Raw genomic sequence first — 27,552 nt, 5'->3', positions numbered from 1 at the left:
CCATGTAACACCCGCAACAGTCTGTCGTTTCGTCCACCGATAGCCACAAGTTTTTGTTTTTCACTTTGTCCCGGATGACACGTATAGTGTCACTGTATATATTTTCCACGTAGGCCTTCCTTAGCGTGGATTTGTGAGGAATTTCCCTGTCGCAGTACTTCTGAAGAAACTTACGAAGTGTTGGTTCTTCCAACTTCCACAGAGGAATACCAGAACTTTGCACAGTTCCTGGGTGAAAGAAGACTGCCGACTGGCCTGGACTGACACCGCATGTGGAAGCAATGCCTGAGCTACGTTCATTTTCTTCCTTTGCAAGTTTCTTATGTGCTTCGCCATGTCTAGATGCTGCAACACTGAAGACCTCTTTGAATGTCCAACAGAAATATCATAGTCACTACCAAATTCTTTAACGTAACCTCTCAATTTGACCAAATCTGATTCCTTTACAGGAGGCATCTTTCTGATACTATTGCGCCTCTCAATCGACCACTGATTTGAGATTGCCTCGTCAAACCATATTCACTTGGCATGAAAGAGAAGCTGCTGCATTAACCAACACTCGTTCGAAGCATTGTTCTTACTTCTTATCGACAAATACAAACTCTTACTTCTTATCGACAAATACAAACGTCCAGGTTCTTTTCTTGACGTCGGCCTCTTTTTCACATTATTGGTAAAATCAAAGTCTGCCGACTTGAGTGCTTAACTGTCAGTTTTTTTAATTGTTGTAAAATGGAAAAAAAAAAGGTCACACAAGTTCAAATTCGTTTAGTTTCTTGCTGGCAATTCTCGTGAATGCGTACAACAATGAAGGGCAAAGTTCGTTCACATCATGCAAGCTCAGAAAATAACGCAGATGCATGGATGCCCAGAGGGGAGCAAAGGGTCGCTTTCCCTCCTCCAGGAAAAAATCCTGCAGGCGTGCCTGCACAGAGGTGTATTGGATGTTTTCAGTTTCAATTCTCAAAATAAGTGGATAATAAAGACATGTTAAATAATTATTTGTATGTAGGAAAATTAGGAAATTATAGATAGCTAAATATGTTATTTTGCCTTAAAAGGGAATAAATATGTTGTAAAAACAAAAAAATTGTAAAATATGTCGAATTATGTCCTATCAAATTTGCTAATTTCAGTTTATTATCACCAGATACGTCGAGATCTCACTCCGAAATTTGATTCCATGATATATGAAACATATGTTATAACATAAAGTCCCAGGCCCTACTTATTAGATATATCTATGTAGTATAAACATATTCACATAACTAGAGTAGTTTTGTATGTGTTTTTAATAGAACATAATAGTATATCATATGATTTTCAATGTTTGAATTTGTTATATGAACATGTACATGAAGCAAAAGATAAAATACTGCTCTACCTTTTGAAAATCTAGTATCAAATCCCTTTACATTAAATTGCGTGTTCAGTAAAAAATATTTGTATTCTGGCTTTCCAGTACATTATGTATAATTTGGTTCAATGAACGCTAAACCTGGTCACAGAGCAACTAGTTAATGTATTTTGGCTGCTTGGTTCAGTGGTTCTCAACCTTTGTGAGACCACAGTCCAGTAAATTTATTTCTTACAAGTCGATGCCTTGAACACAAAAATTTCACTCATAAATACCTTTCTAATCTCTAAAGTTTATATGGAAATTAATAGGCACCCTTAATAAATATTAATATATCAACTATGGTATAATCACAGTTCAATTATTTATAGACTTGCTGTCAAATATAAAACTATATTTAAATTAGTCATCAACCCCTGGGTGCAATCAACCTTTTCTCAGGCCGGCTGTTGAAAAACACTGTCACTAAAACTGAAGCAAATAAGACTGGCTGCAAATGGGGAAAAAATCTATTTAAGAAATTAGGACTGGCCCTACAGTTTGAAATGAGATCTGAAGCAATCCCCCACTGAGGATTGAACCTCAGACCCCTTCTTATTACAAGGCATCAACATTACATTATTCCAGAGGCCGATTCATGATTATGAAAGGAACCTTCTATAAAAAGCAGGTCTTCTTCCAACAACAGTACTTGCAATTTGTTCTCTGTGATTTACAGGGTAAATTAAATCTTAATGTCGGATGAAGTAGCAAACAAGTAGCAAACAATCTTGTTAAGTATAGAGAACATTCAGACTGAAGCAACACATGACAGTGGGGGGGATGTCACATTGAATTGACAAGTGACAAGTAACATGGGTGGGCCCCTTCAGTCTGTAAGCAAGCATCCACCATGCATGCACAAACAAGACTGAGGTGAGATGATGCACGCCATTGAAGCAGCTTTCAGACTGAAGTCACAGATGACAAGTGACACAGTCTCCTTCAGCATAAAGTAAAACATTCACCCTGCATGCCAGAATAAGACCGAAGCAGCATGATGCACACCATTGAGAAAACAGTATAATCTGAGCAACATGCAAGTGACATGTTTAGCTCGTTGTCACACTTCAGTTCCAAAGGTTGAATGGATTACTGAGGGTCTGCTTCCAAGTGACTCATGTCACTTGTTGCTTCAGTCTGAAAGTTCACTGAGAAAACTGTACAGGTCAAGTAACAATCGACACTTGCAGCTTATGTTGCTCTCCTTCGAAATGTTGCATCTACATTTAAGGGTTGGTTTTCAAGAGCCACGTGTCACTTCCATCTCAAAGCTCTGTCAAACAGGATATATGCACAAATTCACATAATATGTAGACTTTTGCATATGTGTTGTGAACAGGAAAGATGTCCCGAAACATCGAATATTTTGATATTAACATTTGTTTCATATTTTATGACATCAACATTTAAATTGAGACACAAACGTAAAAGCTTATTTTAAGTCCATTTCATGGTCAGATGTGCTCATCAGGACTACAAGTTTAGTTTTAATCCTAGCTTACCCATGCCGTGCGAGAAACTTGCATACCGGGGTGCGGCTCACAGGCCCTCACTCTTTTCTTTTTATCATTAAAATTCAAGAAACAGTTTTATTATTGAAATCACTGCTTCCTTTTCTGATTATATATGTGCAGTTATTTATTAATTATAATAATTACTAAAATAATCATCACACACTAAAACTCACAAAATCCAAATATTTTTTTATTAATGCTTTTTTGTTTGTAGAGGTGCAGTTGTTAATGAAATATAATCATTACAATAATTACCATCATTATCAACCAATTGTACACAGTCACCGGCATGAGTGTTTCGAATGAGATGCATTCAAAGATGGTGCCTAATATGGATACCAAGTGCATTTTGCCTCCTAATTACATTAAATTTTTGTTTTTAAGAACAAAAGTAATACAGAAATATTGGGATCAATGTAATTTATTTTCAAACAGTTGAAAAATCTAAAAAATAGAGGTGGTGGGCCTAAAATTAAAACTATTTTAATCCAAAAGAGCTAAATTTCAGTGAAAACATAAGCCCTGTGTAGCTACATTTGAAATCATTCTTTACAAATATGTCAAGTTAAGGAGAAATATAACAGAAAGCTACAAGGACATAATTGTTGTCTTCATTGATTTCCTTCATCTTACTTCGCTTCTTCTGACACTTTTGGCTAATTTGCGAAGATGGGGATGACATGTTGAAATTGATGAATGGACACTCACAAACATCCTCCAGGCCGGGATTCAAACCCGGGACCCCTGGCGTCAAAGCGCGATGTGCTAACCACTCTGCCATGGGGGCCGGCAATTGTTATCTTGACGATAGAGATTTAAACCTTTAGTAAAAATTGCTTATTGAATTACAAAATCTAATATTGCCATTGTATGCAATTTGGATAGTCACAACTTTGTTTCAAGAGAGGCTTGTGAATGCTGAGGTAATACGTAAAGCCTCTGTGTGTGTGAGGTAGACATGTGAAGTTGAAAACCTGCTCATATAAAAACATTCTTTTTTACGAATATTGATCTCCATATACAGATAAGGAAGTTATTTTAAATCACAACCATTCAGAACTTATTTCTTTTTAAATACAAACATAATAAATTGAAGAAATATACTTTTCTAATGGTGTTCATTTCAGTCATAGACATAGGAAAACAAAAACTTGTTACAACAAGTAGCTCAGGTTGTTTAGTGAAAAAAAAAATTATTAAAGGCTTTCATTTTTGTATTACAAATTGTTATGGTTGCTACAAAAAGTATAATTGAATATTATTGAACTGACATCTCAAGTCAGCTTGAACAAAGTGGTAACTGATCACTCATTTCGGTAATACCATTGCATGTAAAGCATGTTAACTACAACATTCCTTGAACAACCCTCAAACAAATTGCATGTAGCACCATTTAAAAAAATAATTTGGATGAAATATCCTGTTTGTATGATAGTAAACATACAAGTGAATCACATTTGCTGTAAATATTTTAGAAATAGGCTATGGTACTTTTATTTGTAACTCACATTTTTTTTAATCATCAACTTTCAATATCTCGAAACCTGCATTTTGTCACTTAGCACGTTTTACACATGAGCCGTTCAATTATGCTCAGATACTGACCATATAACTAACAGTTTTTCATATACAATGAAAATACATGCAAAGTAAAAAAAAAAGTGCTCCCCTGTGCTTTGCACCACCCCATGAAGGCGTATGGGGGGGGTTAGGACCCCACACTTTCTTGATCTCTGCCAAACTGGGGGTGATGTGATCAACACCATGCCCCTGGCCACCTTTACCCCCCAGAGTTTCCTCCAGGTACCCACTTTATACGACACTGGGTGGGCACCGGAGCCGCTTGAACAGGTTGAAAAAGTCCCGGTTCTCCCCGCAAGGGATCGAACCCAGGTCTCTCGCATGGTAGTCAGATGCCCTAACGACTGAGTTACAGAGGCAACAATGAAAATACATGCACAATTCACATTTAATTTCTACAGATGGTTTTCCACCTAACTCTCAATCAGCCACTTGCAATTTTAAGCATTACATTGTGTGTGCATTGCACCATGCCATGGTTGGGTGGTGGGGTAAAAATTAGCATTGGTTTATATTGCTAATGCAGAAAATAATAATTGCCTGAGTCAATTGAGAGGGATGTCTGTCCATAGATACAAGTGTGTTTAAATCCGCATTCAGGTGACTAACTCTACACTATACATATACAAAATAAGTTATATTAATCCCTACTGGCAGTAAAGACAATGCCAACTGAACACTGTAAAGCATATCTATGCCACAACTAAAGAAACTAATCTTGTGTTATTTCTTGATAATTCTTTGGCTGGCTATAAAAATACTTGTAGCTACGCTAAATGAAATTAACACTGTCTACCAGAAAATCAACATTTCTGTATTTGTCAATACTTTCCCCTAACTGCAAAATAATATGTAAAAAGACTCCTCCTTTTGTTTAAGCCATCACAAATTTATATTCTGTTTACATGTGTATGTCTGAACTACAAAAGATCTCATCAGTTATATATTTGTTTTATATAAATTAAAAATAATAAATTGGCACATAGGGTTAATTTGTAAAATGTTAGATAAATATTTCACATGAGTGATACAAGTAAAATATCATGACAGGTGGTTCTATAAACTATTCAAAATAAATATATGTACATTTCATGTAAAAAAAATAAGTTATCAATATTGATGCAAATTTATATTAAATGCTGACGTGTCTAAAAAATATTGTAGAAATAAAACCTTCCCAGAGGAAATGTATATGTAATTCAAAGATCTTTCTATCTAAAAAAAAAATTCGAAAAGGAAGTAGTATGTAACATTACAGAAATTGCACATAATCCTATTGTGGCATAGGTGCAGGCACATATTTCTCAAGTTTTTCATGTTTGTATAATGAACACATCCTGCACATGTGTGTATGTGCATTCACTAGTTAATAGAAAATGATTTTAAAAAATAAAAATATTACAAGCATTTCATGCTCATATTTGAAGCACTATGCACTACTACTGCTATCTAGAAACTATCAAAATAAACCATAATTGAAGGGCTCGGGTGTAAAAGATTTTCTTCGTATGTGTGAATTCACCCCCTCCCCCAAGAATGGATATGAAGTATATTTTCTTCCTACATGTGAATTTATTTACACCTTCCACCTCCAAAAAAAATTCCACCATGCCAAAAGATATTCTATTATTCTATTCATTGTCCTACTGCAAATTTGTACATGCTCTGCACCAAATAATCCTTCCTTCCTATGTTAGCATATTACTTTATTTTGAACTTTTCTAAAAAAAAAAAAAAAGTTTCTTGGTTTATATGTGTGATTAATTGTTCTCTTCAAAGAGTCGATAATTTTCACCAATTGCTATATCTTCTTTTATTACATTAGTTTTATTTACTTTATTGGTCAGGATCACTACTTTAACTTGAACAGTATATAGAACATTTGTAATAATGTGGAGGATGGGGTTGCCAGATGTCCTGTTATTACAGATTCTCCTGTATTCCACAATCTGCTTTTATATTCTGTAAAAGTTTGAACAGGATGCACTTTTGTCCTGTATTTGGCTACTAACAGTTTAAAAATAAGTTTTACATTGACAGAAAGAAATTACAAATGTAAAATTGACCACAATGAGAATTTTGTCTATCTCGAATGAATCACATTTGCTCTCTGTTAAAGTAATAATGTTAATTAGCAATCTACAACAATAAAATAAAACATTCTATGAAATGTGTTTTCATTATTTGCTTAGTTGGATTGCTCTACTAGAAATATTTTCATTTTTGTTGCCGTTACTTCCAGCTGTTTGAACATGGAACAAGTTGAAAGAAAAGAACAAGAATGTGAATTACAAATTGTTCAATCAATGGATATTTTAACAAAAATTCTGGACTAATTCAGAACTGATCCTTCAGAAAAATGAATTCAAACACCAATGCAGTGATCTGATAACTACATGCCAATTTATGTTTAGCACTCCAGACCATAATTTGCACATATTTTCAACAATGAATGTGTAATTGAGAGAAGAAATAAGCAGATTTGATGTGACAACAGTAGAATACATTTTACAGTTTTTGGTGAATTTAATACACCATGCAATGCTTTTTACAATTACATGTTTTAAGAAACGTAAAATCTCAAGATTACTGTATAACTTTCAACAATCACAGTTCGCAAAACTGTCAAATACTGGATTCAATCACAATCATATATCCATTTTTCACTCATGAAAAATATCTTGTGTTACTGTCAGTGTATAGAAACTAGTTTTTACATTCATGCTCAGTGTGTGTACTAGCAAAGAAGAAATATTGCAACCCTGGTCAAAGGATACTAATGAGCACATAACATTCCCATTCCACAGAGACAAATCTGGTGCAGAATACTAGCACAGAAGTGTGTAGTCATTTTAAATCCTACTATTCTCATTATATAACACATGCACTAACATGTGGAAAAATTTCATTTTATACCCAGGCAGACTAATCAGATTGGCAGCACAGTTAAAAGTGTGACTGACATTACTGAAATGTTTACCTTCTGCAATGCAAACCCAGAGCTATGATGCAGAATTAACCACCATAACCTACTTCCAGGACAGATCACTGATCACCAACCCATACACATATTTTATCATGTCTGATCCCACACACATGTTTTATGAAGTCTGATCAACCAAACATAACAGAATGATGGGCAAGGGTTAATTGTATATATGTACTGTAATATTTGACATTCTGTGCAATGCAGGATTATGTAAAGCACGAACATTTCATCTCATTGTTTCATATGTAATGAATATAATTAAAAGATGGATTTGAGTCTACCTGTGGGAAATCAGGTGTAAGTGTGATAAGATGCTTTTATGGGATGATGTTCTGTCACTGTATGCTAAGAATATTCCCACAGAACAACACTATTGATGCCAAAAATATTACTTTTCCATTCAAAAATAAACCTGTGTGGCAGTCAAATGTACGATCTCAAACATTAACTTTCCAATTAGGATAAACGAAGTATGTCAAACTCAAAATTTCATTAGCACAATCGGCGACACCATGAAAGTAAAATTCGTCTTACCGAAGTAAGGGATATTTTTTTATGTGGCGCAATTTCGTTGCTAGCTAACACATATCAGGATTTCATATAAGTTCATTTTTTAAATATTGTGTACTAATTTTCATATTCAAAATTTTCAAGTGCAAAAGCCGTCATAAATATAATTTCTTTCAAGACAAATTCAAGCAGGGTTTGTATGTCACTACGACATTTTCACAACGAAGGGAACAATGCAAGGAGTTTAATTGTATTCAACAATACAAATAGCTCTCATTAAGTTAAATAGAAAGTATACGTGGGGGGGCAAAATCGTCTCATTGTAGACATTTCAATAGATCGGGTCTACCATTTGCTTCAATTGAACAAATGACGATCGCAAAGCAATCTGGCACACAATAGTTAACATCCTTGTCAATTAACAAAATTTACCTTGTTTTGGGAGCTTCATAACATCTGCCTGGGGCTTCCGATCTCTAACTAGGTTATCTTCATCTTCACCTGCAGAAAGAAAAATTGTTTCAATCTACTGTCAAATCCACACGCTACATCTACCTGTTATACGAGATACAGTACAGGGTTCATGACCTCTTATATGTACTGAAATCATTTTACGTCCCACCATACTTTAATTTCTAAATAAAATGTAACCAAAGATCCATATGAAGTTACTTACTACATGAGCTTTCACTTCCGAATTGATCTGTCCAACTACTCCACGGTTTTCCGCGAAGGCTTGTCATAATGTCACTTGATATCGCCATCTTTCTTTTTGTAGCTGCTGGATCTCTGTCAGAGATTCTCATGTGCAAGATAAACGTGGTGGCGTGCATGTAGTGCGATAGGCGCCATTTTCAATCCAATGTACTATAGTTTTTGCTAACTCCATTACCTTATCAGCCTCCAGGCCCGTACCCAAGGTGGGGGACGAGGGGGCAATGGCTCCCCTCGAACCATGAAATATTTTGATGTGAACCTATGAAAACCTACAAAAATTACATAGACAATTTTTCACATTTTGCAAGAATTTCGATTTTCTTCTTGCATAAATGAATGGATTGTTTCTGGAGAGAGGCAGACTGCAGAAGTCTGCAGTCTACCATATTTAGTAATTTTGGTTTAATACATGTCCTGTCTTTCAATGGCGCAGGAACGTTTTTCGGTAACACTTCGCTCTAGTGAAAACGGATTTCTTCATTTTTACAGAAGAAACTACTTACGGAAATCAATTTCTATTCGCGATTAAAATTATCCGATATGCCATCTGGTGAGATTTTCAGGAACCATTCCACGTAGGACACTTCGCTGCGCTTCGCCGTGTTGAAGCCGTTCAAAGCATGGGGAACATGCGAAAAAGTAGCGCCTACTGTTCAGTTTTTTGCTGTAAATCGTTTTGTGGTTCAGGACAAGTGAAAAGCTTACATATGTTTTCTACCCCGTGGAATCAACAAAATGAAATGTTTAAATAAATCGGGGAAAACAGAAATGATTGACAAGACTGGCATAACTGAAATGCGGAAAGGAAATTACGAAGAATGCACGAGTCTGTTCACTTTATTTTCCGAAATAATCTTTAGGAAAGATGATTTTATTGCCATGAAAGTAAATTTTAAATTGTTCTTTATGAATATAACATTTTTTTCGAAAACAATGTATTATGCATGAAATTTGGAACTGATGCAAGTCGATTAAGTGCGAAGATGAAAATAGTATGAGAATTAATTAATGTCCGAAATCATAAAGGTAAGTCAGAAAAACATAATTGACATGCTAATGTTGCTGTTTCATTCAGTCAGTTAATTTTCAGTGAAGACTGAAGATAGCCTCAATGAACTTGTTGTTATTGTTATTATTATTATCCGGCGTTATTATTAAACCAGCCTGCCTCTTTGGGGAAAAAACTGCAACGACATGTTTACATTTATTTCCTGCCCAAGCTTTGCAATACAGGTGAATTGCTTTATTTTCAAATCATTTCTGAGAGCCCGAGTAAGTCAGTTACAACCGAGGTGCAGTGCAGATGAAACAGCACTGCTTTGAAGAACCAGTGCGTATACATTAGTTTCGTCTGCATTTTCCGTGTTATTTTTATTATCATAATTAAATGCTTTGCTCTCAGCACAGCTTCACCTTCGTTATAGTTCCTGGAATTCACATAGCATTCGCAATATTTAAATATAACGCGTAATTTAAACGTTTCTTCCATACCAGCAATGACAACACGCTGCTATTACGTACTACTACTGAATGTAAACAAAGATCTATCCTACGTAGAGTGGCCATATTGGAAGCGACACTAGCGCTCAGGTGGTAATTTTAATCGCGAATAGCATTATCGAAGTTCGTCAATGTATTTTCTTTTATCGTGTAATCTTCTTTAGCGCGAATTCATGGTTTTTTTTCTAGAAAAATGAATTTTTAACTATGATTGCCTAACCTAACGGAACCTAACCTAACCTTACCGTGAATGGTTTTTGGGGCTATGCGTGAATGGTTTTTGGAGCTATGCGTGAATGGTGTTTGGGGCTAGACGTGAATGGTGTTTGAGGCTATGCGTGAATGGATTGTGGGGCTATCCGTGAATGGTTTGTGGGGCTATCCGCTATTATTTTCGTGAGAAAAGCATAATTCCACCCTAAAGAATGTTCCGCAATGCAGAATACGTAAGTAGGAATGTTAAAAAAGACGAAATAAATGAGTTATAGGTGTTTTCACGAGATCGAAGTAGTACCCGTTTTTCATTTGCGGGGGTAAAAATTCACTTCGCACCCCCAAACCATATATATAGGGTTTCCGGGAATTTTCATATAACACATCGCTTCTTACACATCACCCCCACTCACGACCGGATGAAGAAAGTGTGGGGTGTTAACCCCACACCTCCTATACGCCTTCATGGCGTGGTGCTATGCACAGGGGAGCACTTTACTTTATTTTTTTTACTTTATATATATAAGCAGCATAACTGACAAATAAAGCATGTGACAGTGTTAATAATAAGAAATTTGCCAGAGAACAAAGCGGGATAGTTTTCGATTACATAGAAAATAATAATAATAATAATAATAATAATAATAATAATAATAAATAATGCACCCCTTCAGAGAAGTAACCATGTATTTTTCTCGGGGGGAGCAAGTACTTGGATACACGTACTAATAATAATAGTAATTATAATAATAACACCATTAGTATTATACGTACACAGCTTTTATATATATATATATATATATATATATATATATATATATATATTATTTAAATACATTACATCAGCGGTTCTTGAACTTTCCTAGACCGCGGACCCCCTTCAGAGATCTCTCGCCTTCGCGGACCCCCTAGAATTAACTCAAAGTTTAAGGCCCTGAATTTGCATCATACATATTTATTTCTAGTCTTTCATCACTGATTTTCACCATTTAAGGAAGGGAAAATTAAATGAACGCACACATTTTATTTTTATTTGCATGTTATTGTAATGTTAATTACATTCAAATAATCAAAAGTATATAAAATTCAATTTTTCTATTAACAATGAATACTAACAAGAGATGACACAACACTACTTGTTAAGGTTATTTCTTGCGAGAGGGATGACACTGCATTTCACTGACAAGTCGTGATATATCGGTCTTAATGGTAGAAACCTGAATCCTAAGTTCTGATTCTACATTTTCCAAACAGTTTCTTGTACTTGTTTTTAAGATAGATTAGAGCAGAGAATGATTTTTCACATAAGTAGGTTGTTGCGAAAGCCATTAATACTTTCATGGCCTTCTTTGATAGTCCAGGAAAATCATCCTGTAAGTAAGCCCAAAAGTTTGCAAGTGTCTTTTCTTTGAACTGCATTTTCAGAGCACCGTCTGTTGTTACCTACATGAGTTGGTCTTCTTCTGCTTCTGTAAGCCCTTCTACTTCATGCACGCTAACTGAAAATGGACCCCTGATCAGGCGCGGTTATCTGTATAGCGCAAATGTGCAGTGAACCCCCAGTAATATACAAAATAAACAATAACTGAGATGTTCATAAGCGTAGAGTGCCAAATTCCCTTAGTGAGAAGGAGAAACCGCGGGCCAGAGCCAGTGGCGGATTAAGCTTCCTCGCCGCCCCTAGGCACAAACTTAATGTGCGCCCTTCTCAAAAGAAAAGTAGTAACTTATTTGCAGTATTTTTTACAGGCTAATATAAAAATTAGTGAGCATACTGAAATAAAAAACAAATGATAAAAATCAATAACAAACAATTCATTTTCTATATGTTCTATACCTAAAATTATATAATGTATTGAGAAATTAAATTCACCATTCACCAGTCATAAATGAAGCCGCTTCCGCCTCACTTTGGTTGCTGCAAACTCGTGTGTAAGTTCTTCAAAGTTGATGTGTCCATCAGTCAAGATGTCTGCTTCGATGTGGAGAATAGATAACTCGTTCAGTCTTTTATTACACATGGTTGAACGGAGATAAGTCTTCAGTCTTTTTAGGGCGAAAACGAACGTTCAGCTGAACAGTTTGTTACAGCAGTACACAAAAAACACTATTATTTAAAAATCTTGTCTTACTTGCTATGGGTCTTTGCGATTTAGAAAAATCGTTTTCAGCATTCTGATTAATTCCACGTCTTAGAAGAATGTCAATTGTAGACTCATTCAGACACCACTCGGCAGGATCGCCAATAACGAAATTTGCACTCTCACTGTCACAATCAGGAACTCCTAAGAACGGAGGGGACACTACCTCAGGTGCACTTTCTTCCTCCACTAAACCCACACTACTTTCGACATTTTGCGTTTCACAGAGTTCACTGGATGTAGCCGCTTCCACTTCAATTTTTGAACTGCTTTCGGAAATCACTTGTTCCTTTCGCCTAAAAAACGTGTCCACTGTACCAAGCTTTTTCTGTAAGGTTGCTTCTCTTTCACGCTTTTCGTTTGTAAGTTTACGATAAGCCGCCCCACTTAACTTCGTTCGCTTCATGCTGCCTCCTGCATAAAAAAAAACAAATCGCAAACGCACTAGCAACAAACTGAATGCACCAGCCAGAGAATACAGTAATACAAAAACTAGTTGCGTCCACGCGAAAGCTGCACTCACTCACTCACTTATCAGCAGTGTTTATGTGTTTATTTTTTTTTAAGACTGGCATTGTTACAGATGCGAGTTTCAAACAATCAGTCTTCTTTCCTGCCTGTCCATTGACAAAAGCTTAGTGGAAGATCGAGGGGTATGTATTTACAAAAACAAATCAACAAAGGCTGTGCGGCTTGCATTGTCATTGTAAGCGATAAAAGCCACAGCAAGGGTTAAAAACAAATTGATTGGCGCCTGAAGGAGGCAGAGCAGACGAAACATTTCTTGATTACACATAAATCCGATACATCAAGGCTTCTTTCGTATGAAGCAAAAGTGTTGCAAACTGTTGATTTGAAACATTGGTTTCATAGGTCTAAATTGTCACTGTGTACGTAAGACACTTTTTTTTTATTATTCTTGATATTCTGGAAAAAAAAGATTTGCCGCCCCCAAGAACTGCCGCCCCTAGGCACGTGCCTAGTGGGCCTATTTGGTAATCCGCCACTGGCCAGAGCCACTCAGCTCCCCTCTAGTTCCGTTTCGTGCAAAGTCTCCGCTGAACCTCCGCAAGGCAACCCCTACCATGCTAAAAGCATTGGACGGCTAGCAGAAGCTCGACGCGTACATATCGTATCATGCCCAAGGCATGACTCGAATCCGGGACCCCGGGCGCCATAGTCCGATAGTCTAATCATTTCATAAAAAGGGCCCGAGTATGAAAGAAGCTGGAAAGAGCTTCTTTCAAGCAAATGCCACCTGCGATCTTCAGCGGATGTAAAAAACCGCTGATACGAATTCTTCCGGAATCGCAGGAAAGATACTGCAAACACAGCCTTACGCTGAAAGCACCGTTATTGAGAGACGCGTCCTCTCAACGGCCGAAGTTCGAATTTCATTTAAATAGCTCGGGAGAATATTTCTCGCCCCCAGTCAGTATCTGAAATCTATCGCGTGCACAGTTAGTGCCTCGGAATTATACAAGTTGTTGAACTAAGAAAATTATGGCGTGAATAGTTGTTACCGAACGTTACAAAAGTAGTTACAGCGAGGAGTAGTACGCTATCGGAAAGAAGTTTTATTTCAGGAGAGTTCATCAGAGTTTCATCAACGAACCAGAGAGTCGATCGTCACTTCCAGATCTACAGGTAACGAACGTTCCTCTATCCTTGTCTTTCATTCTCTCACACCCTTGCCAGACCAGTCAATTATAGTGTTTAAAGTTAATCGTGAGTGTTCTTATTTCACGGGGCTAGCCCCCTTGCTTGGTTAAGTGTAGACGTAGCTTTTCAGAGTTATACCCCCTCTTACGATACACCTCTCGCAGCCAAATAACCTCGAATATCAGGCTTCACATAGCCTATCTACGATCCCTTAATAATTCAAACATTCAGGACTTTTCCTTCCGAAATTTATTGCGTTAATTCCAGGGAATTTGCATTTGGGTTACTCTTTTCAGTGGCATTCAGAAAACGGTTACCTTCGCTAACCACGACGATAATATCCGCCTTTCGGCGGTACAGTTTCAATCATGTTTCAGTTATTTATAACTTCCACACTCCCTTCTCGTGGCAAGCAGCCAATTATTTTACTTATTTTAATTCTCGGCACATTTAATTTATTACCTGTAATTCATATATTCCACTTATGCTTTCAATTGAGCCACAATGAATTCTCGCCTTTTAGAACAACTTTACAGAAATGTATTCCCTCATAGTTTTTTTTAAGGTACATCATCTTATGAACATTAATTACATTTTCCATCGTTTATTGCGTACGCTCGCCCGTACTGGGACCTACAATCGGTTACATTCTCGAAATAAACCGTCGCTTGAACCGATACCTTTGCCTAATGGCAACGCATCTTATTACGATAGCATTCACGCTGTCGTGAAGGAACATATGCAATACCTTTTTGCCCTTGTGTTTTTGATTCATTTTCGAACCCCCATTTTATTCGTATTTACGCCATCTTTGTTTTTTTTTAGTCAATTGTACACTAAAGGAATTACTCCCCCCCCTCCAATACCGTCAACGTTGACTACAGAGGATGGGATATTTCACTTGTTGCAAGTTCATCACCACCCGCGGGAAAATAACGTCCTTTATCAATTTAATATTTTATTATTATTCTTATTCTTATTATCGTTCTAGCCCCGGTCACATGTCCCCATCTTAATAAATAACCTTTGGGCTAGTGCTTTGCGTTTGCAATTGCTTATTTTAAAGAATAACTTTTAAACTTAACCCCCCCTCCATATACCTTGCGTTTTATTGCATATTTTTTTTTTTACATTTTCTAGATTTTCGCTTCACTCGCGATATTTTGGATTCATTCAAGAAGCAACGTTTCAGTTTGCACCCCTACCTTTTTTTAAAACGATCTGGTCTGGTTTTCCTGTTCATTTTTCAGCTGCCCCTTACCCTACCTTTTCACACCGTTCGTCTCAGCCCAGCAAGGACTGTTGCTGCAGTTTGAAGCAGAGATCACAACAGATGCATCCAGCATCCCCAGGAATCATCATGTTCCGGATCAGCATCTTCCAGAGGTTCATCCCCTCCAGGACAAAAGTGCACCCCCTCCCTACTGAAACTACCATTCTTGCGACGCGTGATCACCAGACGTTTTTCGAGTCCAGCAGTGCACTCCACCCCCCAGACTTTTCATCTTTGTGATAGGCACCTTTCAGAAGTGCATCATCCCCCCAGGACCTTTCATCTTCGTGATCATCACGTTCCTGAGACGCAAGCACCAGTTATTCTTGCAACCCGCGATCACCAGAAGTGGTTCGTCTACAGCAGTGCGCCCCAACCCCCAACGAGTCATAATAATTAGTGATCAGCGCCTTATAGAAGTCATCAGTGTTGATGGACAGCTATCACCAGCACCCCCATCAGAATTCATCAGTTTGGAGAGCAGAGTTCCTCCGACCCCCCGTCAGCGTTTATCATGGGGATGACCATTACTTACCAGATGCCCCCCCCCAGACTCATGAGTTACGTGACCAGCAACGCCCCAGTGCCCTCGTCACACTTCAGTCCGTCCTTCATCCATTCTGGGATCTTCAAGACGACCCCCTCCCCCTCGTCGAGTCTTCACTATTTGGCGCCAGTGCCCCATCTCCGCACCTCATCTCACCTCCAAGTGAGTCGTCCAGTGCTCACCCTTAACCCCCAGGAAAGCACCCAGTCTGCAGTCGACAGTGTCACCCCCCTCCAGATGGCAAGGATTCTTCACACATGTTCGTGGGTTCGACACCGGTTCCAGGCTTGCCCAACATACATCGCGCGCGTCGTGTGTTCGGGTCCAATCACCGAAAAATGTGAAAATGGACGCTCTACCAGTGCCGTTTTCGCGTGTCTATTCCTTCTGGACTTCCACTGTTCGCGAGCCAGAACTTTTTGCCTCGCACAAACTGCCAGTGTGTTCTCCTTCGTCCAGGAATAGCCTTTCGGTGACGTTTTTCGGACTCATTGGATAAACTTGTTTCCAGTTTCCGGTATATCTCCTCTGTGCGTGTGTCGCGTCGCGTATACAAATGCGTGTGTCCGATTCGATTCGTGTGCTCCGTGTGTTCCTGGTTTGACTCTCGTCGCCGGATCTTCAAGAACATTTCGCCGATCTCCGTTAGCAATGGACGCTCGCCATCGCGATTGCTAATGGGGTATCCTTCAGCTACATCAAGAACGCTACCTAAGTGTCTTTTTTTCTGTTTCCCTCTGGCCAACCAACATTTCGGCCAGGACTATATGTCAAAAACACAAACTCGAAGTGTCACATTGGGAATCAGTTTTTTTCAGACCGGCAGACAGACTTAAATAATTTTCTACCTCAATTTCTGCCACTACTGTTATTATTCTTTTTTTTTCTCTCAAATTATGTGTATTAATTAAACAGACAATAGTTTGGGGGCGGAACGCCCCATGTATATATATCATATCGCAATTTGAATGTTTGTACTTGTGAACCCTTCAGGTTGATCCTGTTGTATCTTATTGCATGATTTTTTTCTTGGATATTGATACCAAGTTTTTTTTAGGTGATATAGACATTCCCCCGTTAATGGGGTATAAACAATCTCCGTGTTTTCCGAACGATGCGCAATGGAATTAACCTTGCCCAGGAAGCAAAGATACATTTTCTTCTCTCTTACGAGTGCTTCAGTGTTTGCGTGTGCTCCGTGTGTACAGTGATAAACACCGCTACGGTGACACCATGAGAAATGGCGAGTCAGCATCAGCTGACCCCGCGTAGTACGCGTGCCATCAATGTTGTTTATAATCCAGCATGTTAAGATCTTTAAGTGCATGATTTTTGGTTGTGTGTAGAATTTATTTTTCCTTACACCCACCCTTGTATAATAGTATTTTTTTTTGGGTTGGTGTAAATAAATTGTCTTCTGGAATTGACTGGTATGGCCGGGCTCGCGTTACAAAAAATTAACTTCTCTTCGTGAATTTAATTTTTTGCCCCAGGCAGGTGTGTCGTATCATGCCCAAGGCATGACTCGAATCCGGGACCCCGGGCGCCATAGTCCGATAGTCTAATCATTTCATAAAAAGGGCCCGAGTATGAAAGAAGCTGGAAAGAGCTTCTTTCAAGCAAATGCCACCTGCGATCTTCAGCGGATGTAAAAAACCGCTGATACGAATTCTTCCGGAATCGCAGGAAAGATACTGCAAACACAGCCTTACGCTGAAAGCACCGTTATTGAGAGACGCGTCCTCTCAACGGCCGAAGTTCGAATTTCATTTAAATAGCTCGGGAGAATATTTCTCGCCCCCAGTCAGTATCTGAAATCTATCGCGTGCACAGTTAGTGCCTCGGAATTATACAAGTTGTTGAACTAAGAAAATTATGGCGTGAATAGTTGTTACCGAACGTTACAAAAGTAGTTACAGCGAGGAGTAGTACGCTATCGGAAAGGAGTTTTATTTCAGGAGAGTTCATCAGAGTTTCATCAACGAACCAGAGCGTCGATCGTCACTTCCAGATCTACAGGTAACGAACGTTCCTCTATCCTTGTCTTTCATTCTCTCACACCCTTGCCAGACCAGTCAATTATAGTGTTTAAAGTTAATCGTGAGTGTTCTTATTTCACGGGGCTAGCCCCCTTGCTTGGTTAAGTGTAGACGTAGCTTTTCAGAGTTATACCCCCTCTTACGATACACCTCTCGCAGCCAAATAACCTCGAATATCAGGCTTCACATAGCCTATCTACGATCCCTTAATAATTCAAACATTCAGGACTTTGTACGATATGGCGAAAATACATGCAGTCTGATACTCCAGGAAGGTCGTCGCGTCAAAACGGACATGCGCAGTTCGTAGGATCACCAGCGAGCTGGAGTGAACCACGCTCTTCTCTCTTCCAGTGTTGCACTATGTGTTTCAATTTGAATTCATTTGGCATTCTCTTTGTATTATTTATATTTTACAAGACTTATTAGATTAATGAAGAGGGTGTAATATATATGCAGAGGTGACCCCAAACGAAAGCTAGAAGTAAAGATGATGGGACAAATAAGATAAATATGATAGAAAACAACTTGCCTACACATTCAGAGTTTTCTTCTTTAAGATGGAAACACTTCAGGTGGAAGGAGACGAAAAGTCAAAAATAGCGCGAGGGCGAGGGGTCGCTTATCGGACAAGACTTAAACAACCTTTTGGTCTTCTTACGTCAGACTTAATGCTTTCGTTGACATGTTAGGCTTTTTAGGTTTAGTTGTCTTAGAATATATACACTGCAATTTTCGGGGCTTTACCGTGCTTGACCAAAAATGTAGTATTTACTATTTATTCAAGCCTAAAACAACAATGAAGGCATTTCGCACTTACGTCAGAAGACGACCAAAAAGTTGTTTGAGTTTCGTGCGATCAGTTATACTCTAGCGCGAGAGGGTGTTCGAGGGGACGCGCGCGATTGACTTTGTTACGTGTCATTGTCTCCATACTTGTTAGTTTGTTTTGAAGTGCGTGGCTGGTGATTGAAATATATTTGGCGTGGTGATACGTTGAGTGGAGTGGGTGGATTGTGTATTGGAAGGAGTGTAGTTGTTGCTGTGTGAGAAGTTAGAAATAAGTTTATTGAAATGGCTAATGTTACGGTGAAAAGCCTAACGGAAACAAAATTTTCGTCACTGTCCCTTGAAAGGAAACTGGAGGTAAAGCGTGTTGGTCGGCCGACGCCCCCCTTGGACCTTACCCAACGATCGAAAAGTAAGGACAAGGAAATCATAAGGAAATTTAACATGGATGTATATTCAAGAAATGAATGGATTTGTGGGTGCAGTGAAACTAACAGGTTATTCTGTTTCCCTTGTTTATTATTTAGTGTGGATGGCGAAGTATCATGGACGAAAACAGGAGTTGTTGACCTCGGTCACTTGTCCCAAAAAATCAAGAAACACGAAATTTCCAAGACTCACATGAATTCTGAGTTAGAGCTCAATCTTCTGGGGAAGCAAGACATACGACAGCAACTCGACAACGCGTACAGACTTAATATTCAGAGACATAATGATCAGGTTCGTAAAAACAGGTACATTCTGTCAAAAATAGTTGACTGTGTAAAATTTTGTGGGGTGTTTGAATTAGCGCTCAGGGGGCATGATGAAACAAGTGAGTCACAAAATCCTGGAGTTTTTCGTGGCCTCGTTGATTTCAGTTCTGAACTTGACGTTGCCCTCAGGGACCACTTATCAAAAGCAACTGTTTTTAAGGGCACGTCAAAGGACATTCAAAATGATTTGCTATCGTGCATGCTTGAAATTTGCCACGAAAAGATAAAAGATGAAATAGCGAGTGCAGACTTCGTATCGGTAATTGCTGATGAAACAACAGACATTTCATCAATTTTTCAATTGGTTCTTGTTTTGAGGTATGTTTTGCCCAATGGAAACCCAGTCGAACGGTTTTGGGGCTTTTTCACTCCCCCCGACCATGATGCTAAAGCTCTATCGACATGCCTCAGAGAAGCTTTAATGCAAATCGTTGGGGACCCGAATAAAGTTATTTCGCAAAGTTATGATGGTGCGAATGTCATGAGTGGTCGCCACTCAGGTGTTCAGACTTTACTCAGGGAAGATTTTCGATACGCGCATTACATACATTGTTATGCTCATGTTTTAAATTTAATTTTGGCACAAGCAACCAGCCAAAATACAGATGTACGAGTGTTTTTTGCTGATCTGAGCGAAATTCCCACTTTTTTCTCACATTCCTCACAAAGAACTGCAGTTTTAAACGAAATTGTTGGGAAAAAAGTACCCCGTGTTTCAAATACAAGATGGAACTTTAAATCTAGAACAGTCCAGGTTGTGCAGGAAAACAAGGAATCTTTAATTGAGTGTCTTGAGAAAATTGAAAGAACTACTCGTCAAACTTCCACCATAGCTCAGGCAAGAGGTCTTCGCTTAAAACTAGAAAATGAAACTTTTCAGTTTTGGTTGTCAGTATTCTACCTCATAATGCCCCATGTCGATATATTATATGAGCAATTACAGAACCGAAATATAGATCCTATACAGCTTAAAGATGCAATGCTGGGGTTCGAATTGGCAATTCAGAAAGTAAGAGACGTACATATTGAGAGAATTGAAGAATCATCCCAGGTATTTTCACAATCAGCAAAGCGAAGGTGTCGGGAATCGAACATATCAAAGAGTGTTGCTGCAAAAGAAGTTTGCGACGTTATAATCAGTCACACAAAGGAACGCTTTCAGTTTACCAACCATCTTCTTGCAGCAAATCTTTTTCTCTCAGATCAATTTGCCAGTTACGAAAAGAAATTTCCACATGTGTTCCTTCAAAAAACTCTAGAGGCTTACCCCTTTATTGAAGAAAACAAAATTCGAACAGAACTGGAAATCCTTTACATGCGTCAAGACTTTCGGGAGGTGTCGGGAGCTTTAGCACTACTACAGTTCATGATGAGGAACAATTTATATACAACTTTCAGTCAGTGTATTAAGTTATTAAGAATATTAGTGACCATTCCTATGACAACCGCAGAGGCTGAACGCTGTTTCTCCACCCTTAAACGTGTGAAGACTTTTCTCCGGAGCACGATGACAGAAGAGAGGTTAACAGCTTTGGCCATGCTTTCGATAGAAAAGGAGTTCATCGGTAGCATCCAAGACTTCAACGAGGCTGTTATTGATAAATTTGCAAGAAGAAAGGAGAGGAGAATGGACTTTCTCTACAAACATGGACAGTAATGCAAGTAGGTGAACAATATATTTTGTTTTAATATTTCTTGTGCGCTTTGATTCTTGTTTAATTCTGTTCATCGCAAGAAAGAAACATATTGCATAGAATAGAATCGAATAGCTTTGATTTAGCGATATACTTTCGAATAGTTATGTAAGAATTATCTTGTAATCGAGGGGTCTTGGGTTCGATTACTGATAGATGCTCATTTTAGCAGGCAGAGATTTGTATGTTTAACTGTAGGGTCAGGATCCAGTTCCAATAATATAGTCTATTTGACAGTGGTGGGACCAGAAAAGAGTTGGCAAGAGTGGAAGAGGCAAAATTGAGGCGAGAATATTTTCTGAATTCTGAGATACCCCTAAATACAATACCATACGAAAATCTTAAATTAAAATGATCGCCCCCTACACACACACTCCTTGGTGCTGTCACTGTTATTTGAACATAGAGCAAATTAACTTTGTCAGTAATCTACCGGCCAAAATTTGATAATTTTCCCAGTACTATCTCTAAGAACCAAAGCGTGTAGTGTCTCAAAAGATTTAGATAAGTCCACTTTGCTTAATTTTGGTGAACCCCCAGGAAAATTATGCACGAGCCGCGCCTGCCCCTGATCCAATTTTTGCTTGCATCAGGCACAGGAAAATATTCTCTGAACGACTGCTGCAAATGTTTAACATGTTGTGCGAAGAGTGACTTGTCGCTCTCTGACAACTCTTCTTCCGTGGAGCGAAGAAAATGTGAGAAGTTTGGAAAGGTCTCCTCATATTATCCATTCAATATACGCTGACGCCACAACTCCAACTTTTTGATCATTGCTTCGATCTTGTCTTCAACTAAAAAGACGGTTACTTTTTCTCCTTGAAGACTTAAGTTCAGATTATTTAAATGGCTGCAGATATCTGATAAGTATGCTAACTTGACTAAGCAGAAAAAAAACATTCAAACGATTGCTGAGATGAAATTGCTTATCCAAGAGAAATATTCTTATTTCGTCTCTCAATTCCCAGAATCGAGACAAAACTTTTACCTCGTGACAGCCAGCGAACTTCACAGTGAAGCAAAAGTTGATGATATTCACTGTCCATTTCTTTGCAGAGCTGCTCAAAAAGTCTTGAATTCAGTGACTTGCTTTTTATGAAATTGACAATTTTCACTGATTCATTTAAGGTCTGCTGAAGCTCTTCTGGCATCTTCTTGGCCACTGGTGCATCCCTGTGTAAGCAGCAATGGAACCATGTTTACGACGGGGCGATTTCTTTTATTCGTGTTGCAAGTCCAGTAAGCCTTCCCGACATTACTCGGTCTCCATCTGTGCTAACTCCAATAGTGTTGCCCACGAGACGAGACGAGACGAGACTTTGGTCTGTTCCGTCCCGTCTCGTGAAAATGCTGTCTCGTCTCGAAAATATTCGTTTGTCCCGTCTCATGTCCCGTCTCGAAGGGTTCTGTCCCGTCTCGTCTCGTCTCGTAAAAGTGATCCGGGATATCATGCCAACAAAAGTCAAAAGTAGCAGAAACAATATTTTTCCGGAAAGTGGGTTAAAGCTCCAAATATTTTACCCATTGCGTGGTGAGAATAAATAGGGTTCGTTAATCGTGAGGACATTAATATTAAAAATGCAGTTTCTTGGTTACTGATTGCTAGGTATCTTATGAAATCTACCTTGTGGTTTTTCTGGCTTCCATGCAAGAGTGCTCTTTTCATTACTGCTATACGTTTTGGAAGTTTTGAAATGATTTCCACTAGACTTTCTTTCTTTCTGAATGTCGAACTTCCGTGCACTATGAAAATGTACATTTCTTCTTTAAATTCTAAGCTTGGCGCTCGGGAGCAACAAAAAAGTTTTTAAATGTGTAGTACGAACACAAAAGACTATTTAAAATTTCAATACTTAGTATATTACAAATAGAAATCATTTATTGTTTTTAATATTGTTAAACATCTTCTATGACATAAGTTTCAAAAAGTGTTTCTTTGTGATATTGTGCTGTTTCTTATGCTCAGCTTATGACGTACATACTTCTTTGTTTTCTCTTTAGCCTCTAAGTCAGATACCACCACCGCTTGATCTAATTTATCCTTCGGCAGGCACGCATCTAGAAATATATGTCGGGGGAGGGTGTCCGAGCCAAGTGTTTCAGAAAAAATGATAATAATAACATTAACGACAACAATTAAGCAAATGTTTAAATTAATACATTAATATAATTCATAGGTCTATTCACTTGAATATGTAAATTAATCAATTCTATTATTGTTATTACATGAAATGTTACAAAGATTGTAGAAGAATAGTAATATAACAGCACGAATATTAGCTAATATCTAGCTTACGTGTAGTTAAGATCGCCTAAATTTGCATAAAAACAACTGTCCTGGCAAGAAGTTTAATGTCAAAAAAGGTGATGAATTGAATATTTGCTAAATAACAAAGAAGGATGTTAAGTCCATTTGACGAAAAATAAAATTCCTGATTAATATTTTATTTTCATTATGATAAGTAGTAGTGTACATAAATCTTCATTGATACTGTCATTCAAAGCCGTATGATGGCAATAAAATCCTTGTTCGGCATAAAAAAGTATCCCTCGATTATGGTAAAGAAATATATTTTTGTTTAGCTAGAGCAAGGCCCCAGAAGGATGCAAGAAGCCGTTCCTGCAAAAGTGTATGTTGTACGAAGCGAAGAAACGTGACAAAACTACCACGTATGGAAGACAAACCTGCATATATTTTATATCGCACATTTACAGAGCCGTGCCTCCTGAAGTTATAAAAATCCCAACTTCAATGATTCTTTTAGACATGCTATAGTTGAAAAAAATATGTTTAGATGCACCAAAAGTGCATCATTATCAGATTATACATATAACGTGTTATTGGAATCAACATATTTGTGTAAATTGGGTGCCTCCCCGATTACGTAGTAATAACGCTGAGGTCTTGTAATCAAGGGTCCCCGCGTTCGATACCCAATGGAGGCACAAAGTGGATCGGATCGCACTTTAAACTGTAGGTCGGTTCGCGATTTAGCCTATTTGTGAATTAAGTGGATTTAAAACCCAATATCAACCTTAAGAATATTAGAACCCACTAATTCACCCGCAGCTAAGTCAAATTTCATATATCCCTCTTCATCCTCGTTCATAGACTTCCTGCAATACTCTTGAGCATGTGGGTTGCATCCCACCAGGTGCGAGAAATGTGAAGAGTTATTCTTTCCCTGTACTGCGTTATTTCTTTTCATAAGAGTAAGGATAAATTCTCGTTTTATCTGAAGTTTTAAAAAATGTGCAAAATACGTCTCTATCTTTAAACAACCACCGTTTCTCATGTATGTGTAAAATAATCCCACTCTGTCTCAGAAAACCTCTTCCTACGATCAAATGAAGGAAACAACTCTCAAGTCTCAACAATTATAATTTTTTGCTTAAATTTCCTATAATTTATACAAACAGTAGCACACATCAAGTCCTTGGGTGCAACACTGTCAACAGCTAATGTTACTTTCCTCGTCCTAATAAATTTACTTCCAACCAGTGACGGCGCCAGGAAAATGTGACTGGGGGGGGGGGAGGCTGGCAACAAAATATTGTAAGGGGGCAGTCACATTAAAACGCCCGAAAACACTACACATATATATATACATATATAATAATACTTATAGTAATAATTATAATAATAATAATAATAATAATAATAATAATAACAATAATTATTATTATTATTATTATTATATTCATGTATGGTGTTTTGTGTTTGTCTTTTATTTAGAGTGGACGTTTACTGCCTAAATTTACTTCTTGATTACGAGTTTATCTCCACATGATTCGTTTTAATAAAGACATTAATTCTTTTTTATTGATAAGTTGCGTTGTCTCTAGTGGCCTATTTCAGTATTGGAAGACATTCATAATTTTATAATTCATCGTCTTTCTTGAGATGAAACTACTGATATAAATATTTTAGTTATAAGATAATAATATAAATTGAAAATAATGCTTCTAAGAATTTAATTTTCTTGCAAAATAAACGTGACGTTGGAAGAAATGAATCTTCTTAAGTATTAGAAACAATGTGAGGCACTTCTCCTGTAGGAGAATTCTGCTCTATGTGCTTTGGAGAACACATTGCCCACCTTTGGTACGTCCAGGACTTGGCATTTCTTCCCAATGGCAAGAACAGCAAAATGAGGCAGTTTGCATCCAGCATCCTGTTTCGAGCAAGCCTTTTCAAAGATTTTAAGGACAACCATCTTCGTAATGCTGAAGAATTTTGGGCAAAATTTGTGTTTCACCTTTCAGGGAAATGTTATCACAAAGGTTACAGTTATGTCATAATTCAAGAAATATTCTGACCCTGGCAATACTTACTCTTACTCTACAACTCCAACATATATGTCTGTGCTACACAATTACAGGCACCTATGGGGTTCATGGGAAGAAGTTCTTCGATTTTGATGTGCGAGAAAGAGCGAACCTGCATCCAATGATTGAAGAGTGGCAAATCCTAATAAGCATTCTTTTACCTGCCCGCGATATGTTTTTAATCGAATTTTAAGTGTAATTTGCATTTTAAGGTTCACGTTCAATACATTTCCAAATAATATCCCCTCATTAACTTCAAGAGTATCGAAGAAATTCCCTTTGTTACAGTTTCCTCAGACTCATCATCTCGAAATTCAAGTCCCTGAATAGTAAGAAACCGCGATGAATCCACAACAACTGACATGTAGTGTCGGGTTTTCTTCGATCACCTTTGGTCTTGGGTTCGATACCCAGTGGAGGCACTTTAAACTATAAGTCCAATCCCGATTGGCTTTTCTGTGCATAAAGTGGACTTAAAACATCAAATCAACCAAACAACCAAATCTTGAATCAACTTTGAATGTATTTTAATAATTAGCGTTGTCACTAACGACCACGATTAGAATAATTTGCCCGTACTACAGATGATGTCTTGTGGTCCTGAAAATATTCGTGATGTTTTAAAACCATCCACATTCAACACTTTTTCCCAGTTCTTAAGACTGGTTAAAACTTAGGTTAATCTCGGCTATTACAGGACATAAATGAATGAGAAATCACCTATGCCCAGGTCGGCGCTCGAATCTTGAACGAAAGTCACATACACATATCTATATATACACCAAACAAATTAATATTTGTTAATCAAGTTGGTATTATAAGCAGGAAAGTGATATCATGCAGAATACACCACTTTGAAAAGGTGAAAATCGTCGTACTCTTATAAATGAACTCTCTTATTATTCGATATTTAATTAACTTCAGTTGGAGGGCCCGGGGGGGTGGGGGGTGGCGACGTGTCTGACATGGGGGGGATCCCCTGCCTCCTCTGGCGTCGTCACTGCTTCCAACCCTCTAATAACTTCGCTGCTGATAGCCTCACCTTCGAAATGGAAGCTTGTGTGTCGGCGAATAATACAAAGCACTTGTGTTCACTATCCCTCTTTCATTCAAAGTCTGCCGTTTTCCTTTTCAGCTTTTCCTGCAAAACTTCCTGTCAGCAAGCAAAGTAGATAGTAAATATGCCTTTGACGACAACTTTGATTTCTTGACCAAACGACCACAAAAACCTCAAAAACTCACTTTCTCTCCCCGTTTCGCGCCTCATTTATTACGCCGATGATGTTTCACGGCGCAGAAAAGCAGTGATGGGTGAAAGATGAGCTCTCATCCTCTCATCCTCTCATCTTCTCATCCTCTCATCCTCTCATCCTCTCATCCTCTTATTCTTGAAGTATGAATGCACCTTATCGTAATCTTCCAAGTCTCGGGAACACCAATGTTTGTATATCGTGACCTTTGTAAACCTCTCTCGGGAACGATGTGCCACACACATGCGCGCGCCTATTTATCTATCATGGGTAGATCATGTTCCGCGCATTTATTTGTTGTGCTGACACAGCGTGATGAGTAAATGCACTTTCTTATTCTTGAAGTATGAATGCATCTTATCGTAATCTTCCAAGTCTCGGGGACACCAATGTTTGTATATCGTGAGCTTTGTAAACCTCTCTCGGGAACGATGTGCCACACACATGCGCGCGCGCCTCTTATTATTTCCGTATTGTGACTCAAGCAAACAAACAAATAATTTTTTTTTATTTTTTTTAAGATTCCTGGCCCCTAACCCCGCCAGGGTGCGTGGTGCCCAACCCAAAAAGGTTCTAATGGCTGCGGCTCTAGATAACCACACCTCTGTAGAGTTTCACGTGTTTTTTTTCCCCCAAACTTCCATGAAACC

At 38.2% G+C, this 27,552-nt stretch overlaps 1 protein-coding gene across 2 annotated transcripts in view; it reads right to left on the bottom strand.

The window, feature by feature from the left end:
- Positions 1–8,762, bottom strand: part of LOC145983982 (uncharacterized) — a 69,732-nt gene extending 60,970 nt beyond the window's left edge. For both annotated transcript variants that reach the window (XM_083117224.1, XM_083117225.1), the window contains exons 1-2: positions 8,670–8,762; positions 8,426–8,494 (exon numbers count right to left, since the gene is read on the bottom strand). In XM_083117224.1, coding sequence (XP_082973350.1) covers positions 8,426–8,494; positions 8,670–8,757 — 157 coding nt within the window. In that variant the 5' untranslated portion in view covers positions 8,758–8,762. The remainder of the gene's footprint in view (positions 1–8,425; positions 8,495–8,669) is intronic.
- Positions 8,763–27,552: the final 18,790 nt, after the last annotated feature.

The sequence above is a fragment of the Lepisma saccharinum genome, chromosome 2, assembly GCF_977018435.1.
Source record: "Lepisma saccharinum chromosome 2, izLepSacc3.1, whole genome shotgun sequence".
Lineage (NCBI taxonomy): Eukaryota > Metazoa > Arthropoda > Insecta > Zygentoma > Lepismatidae > Lepisma > Lepisma saccharinum.
This window is presented reverse-complemented; position numbering and strand designations above follow the sequence as displayed.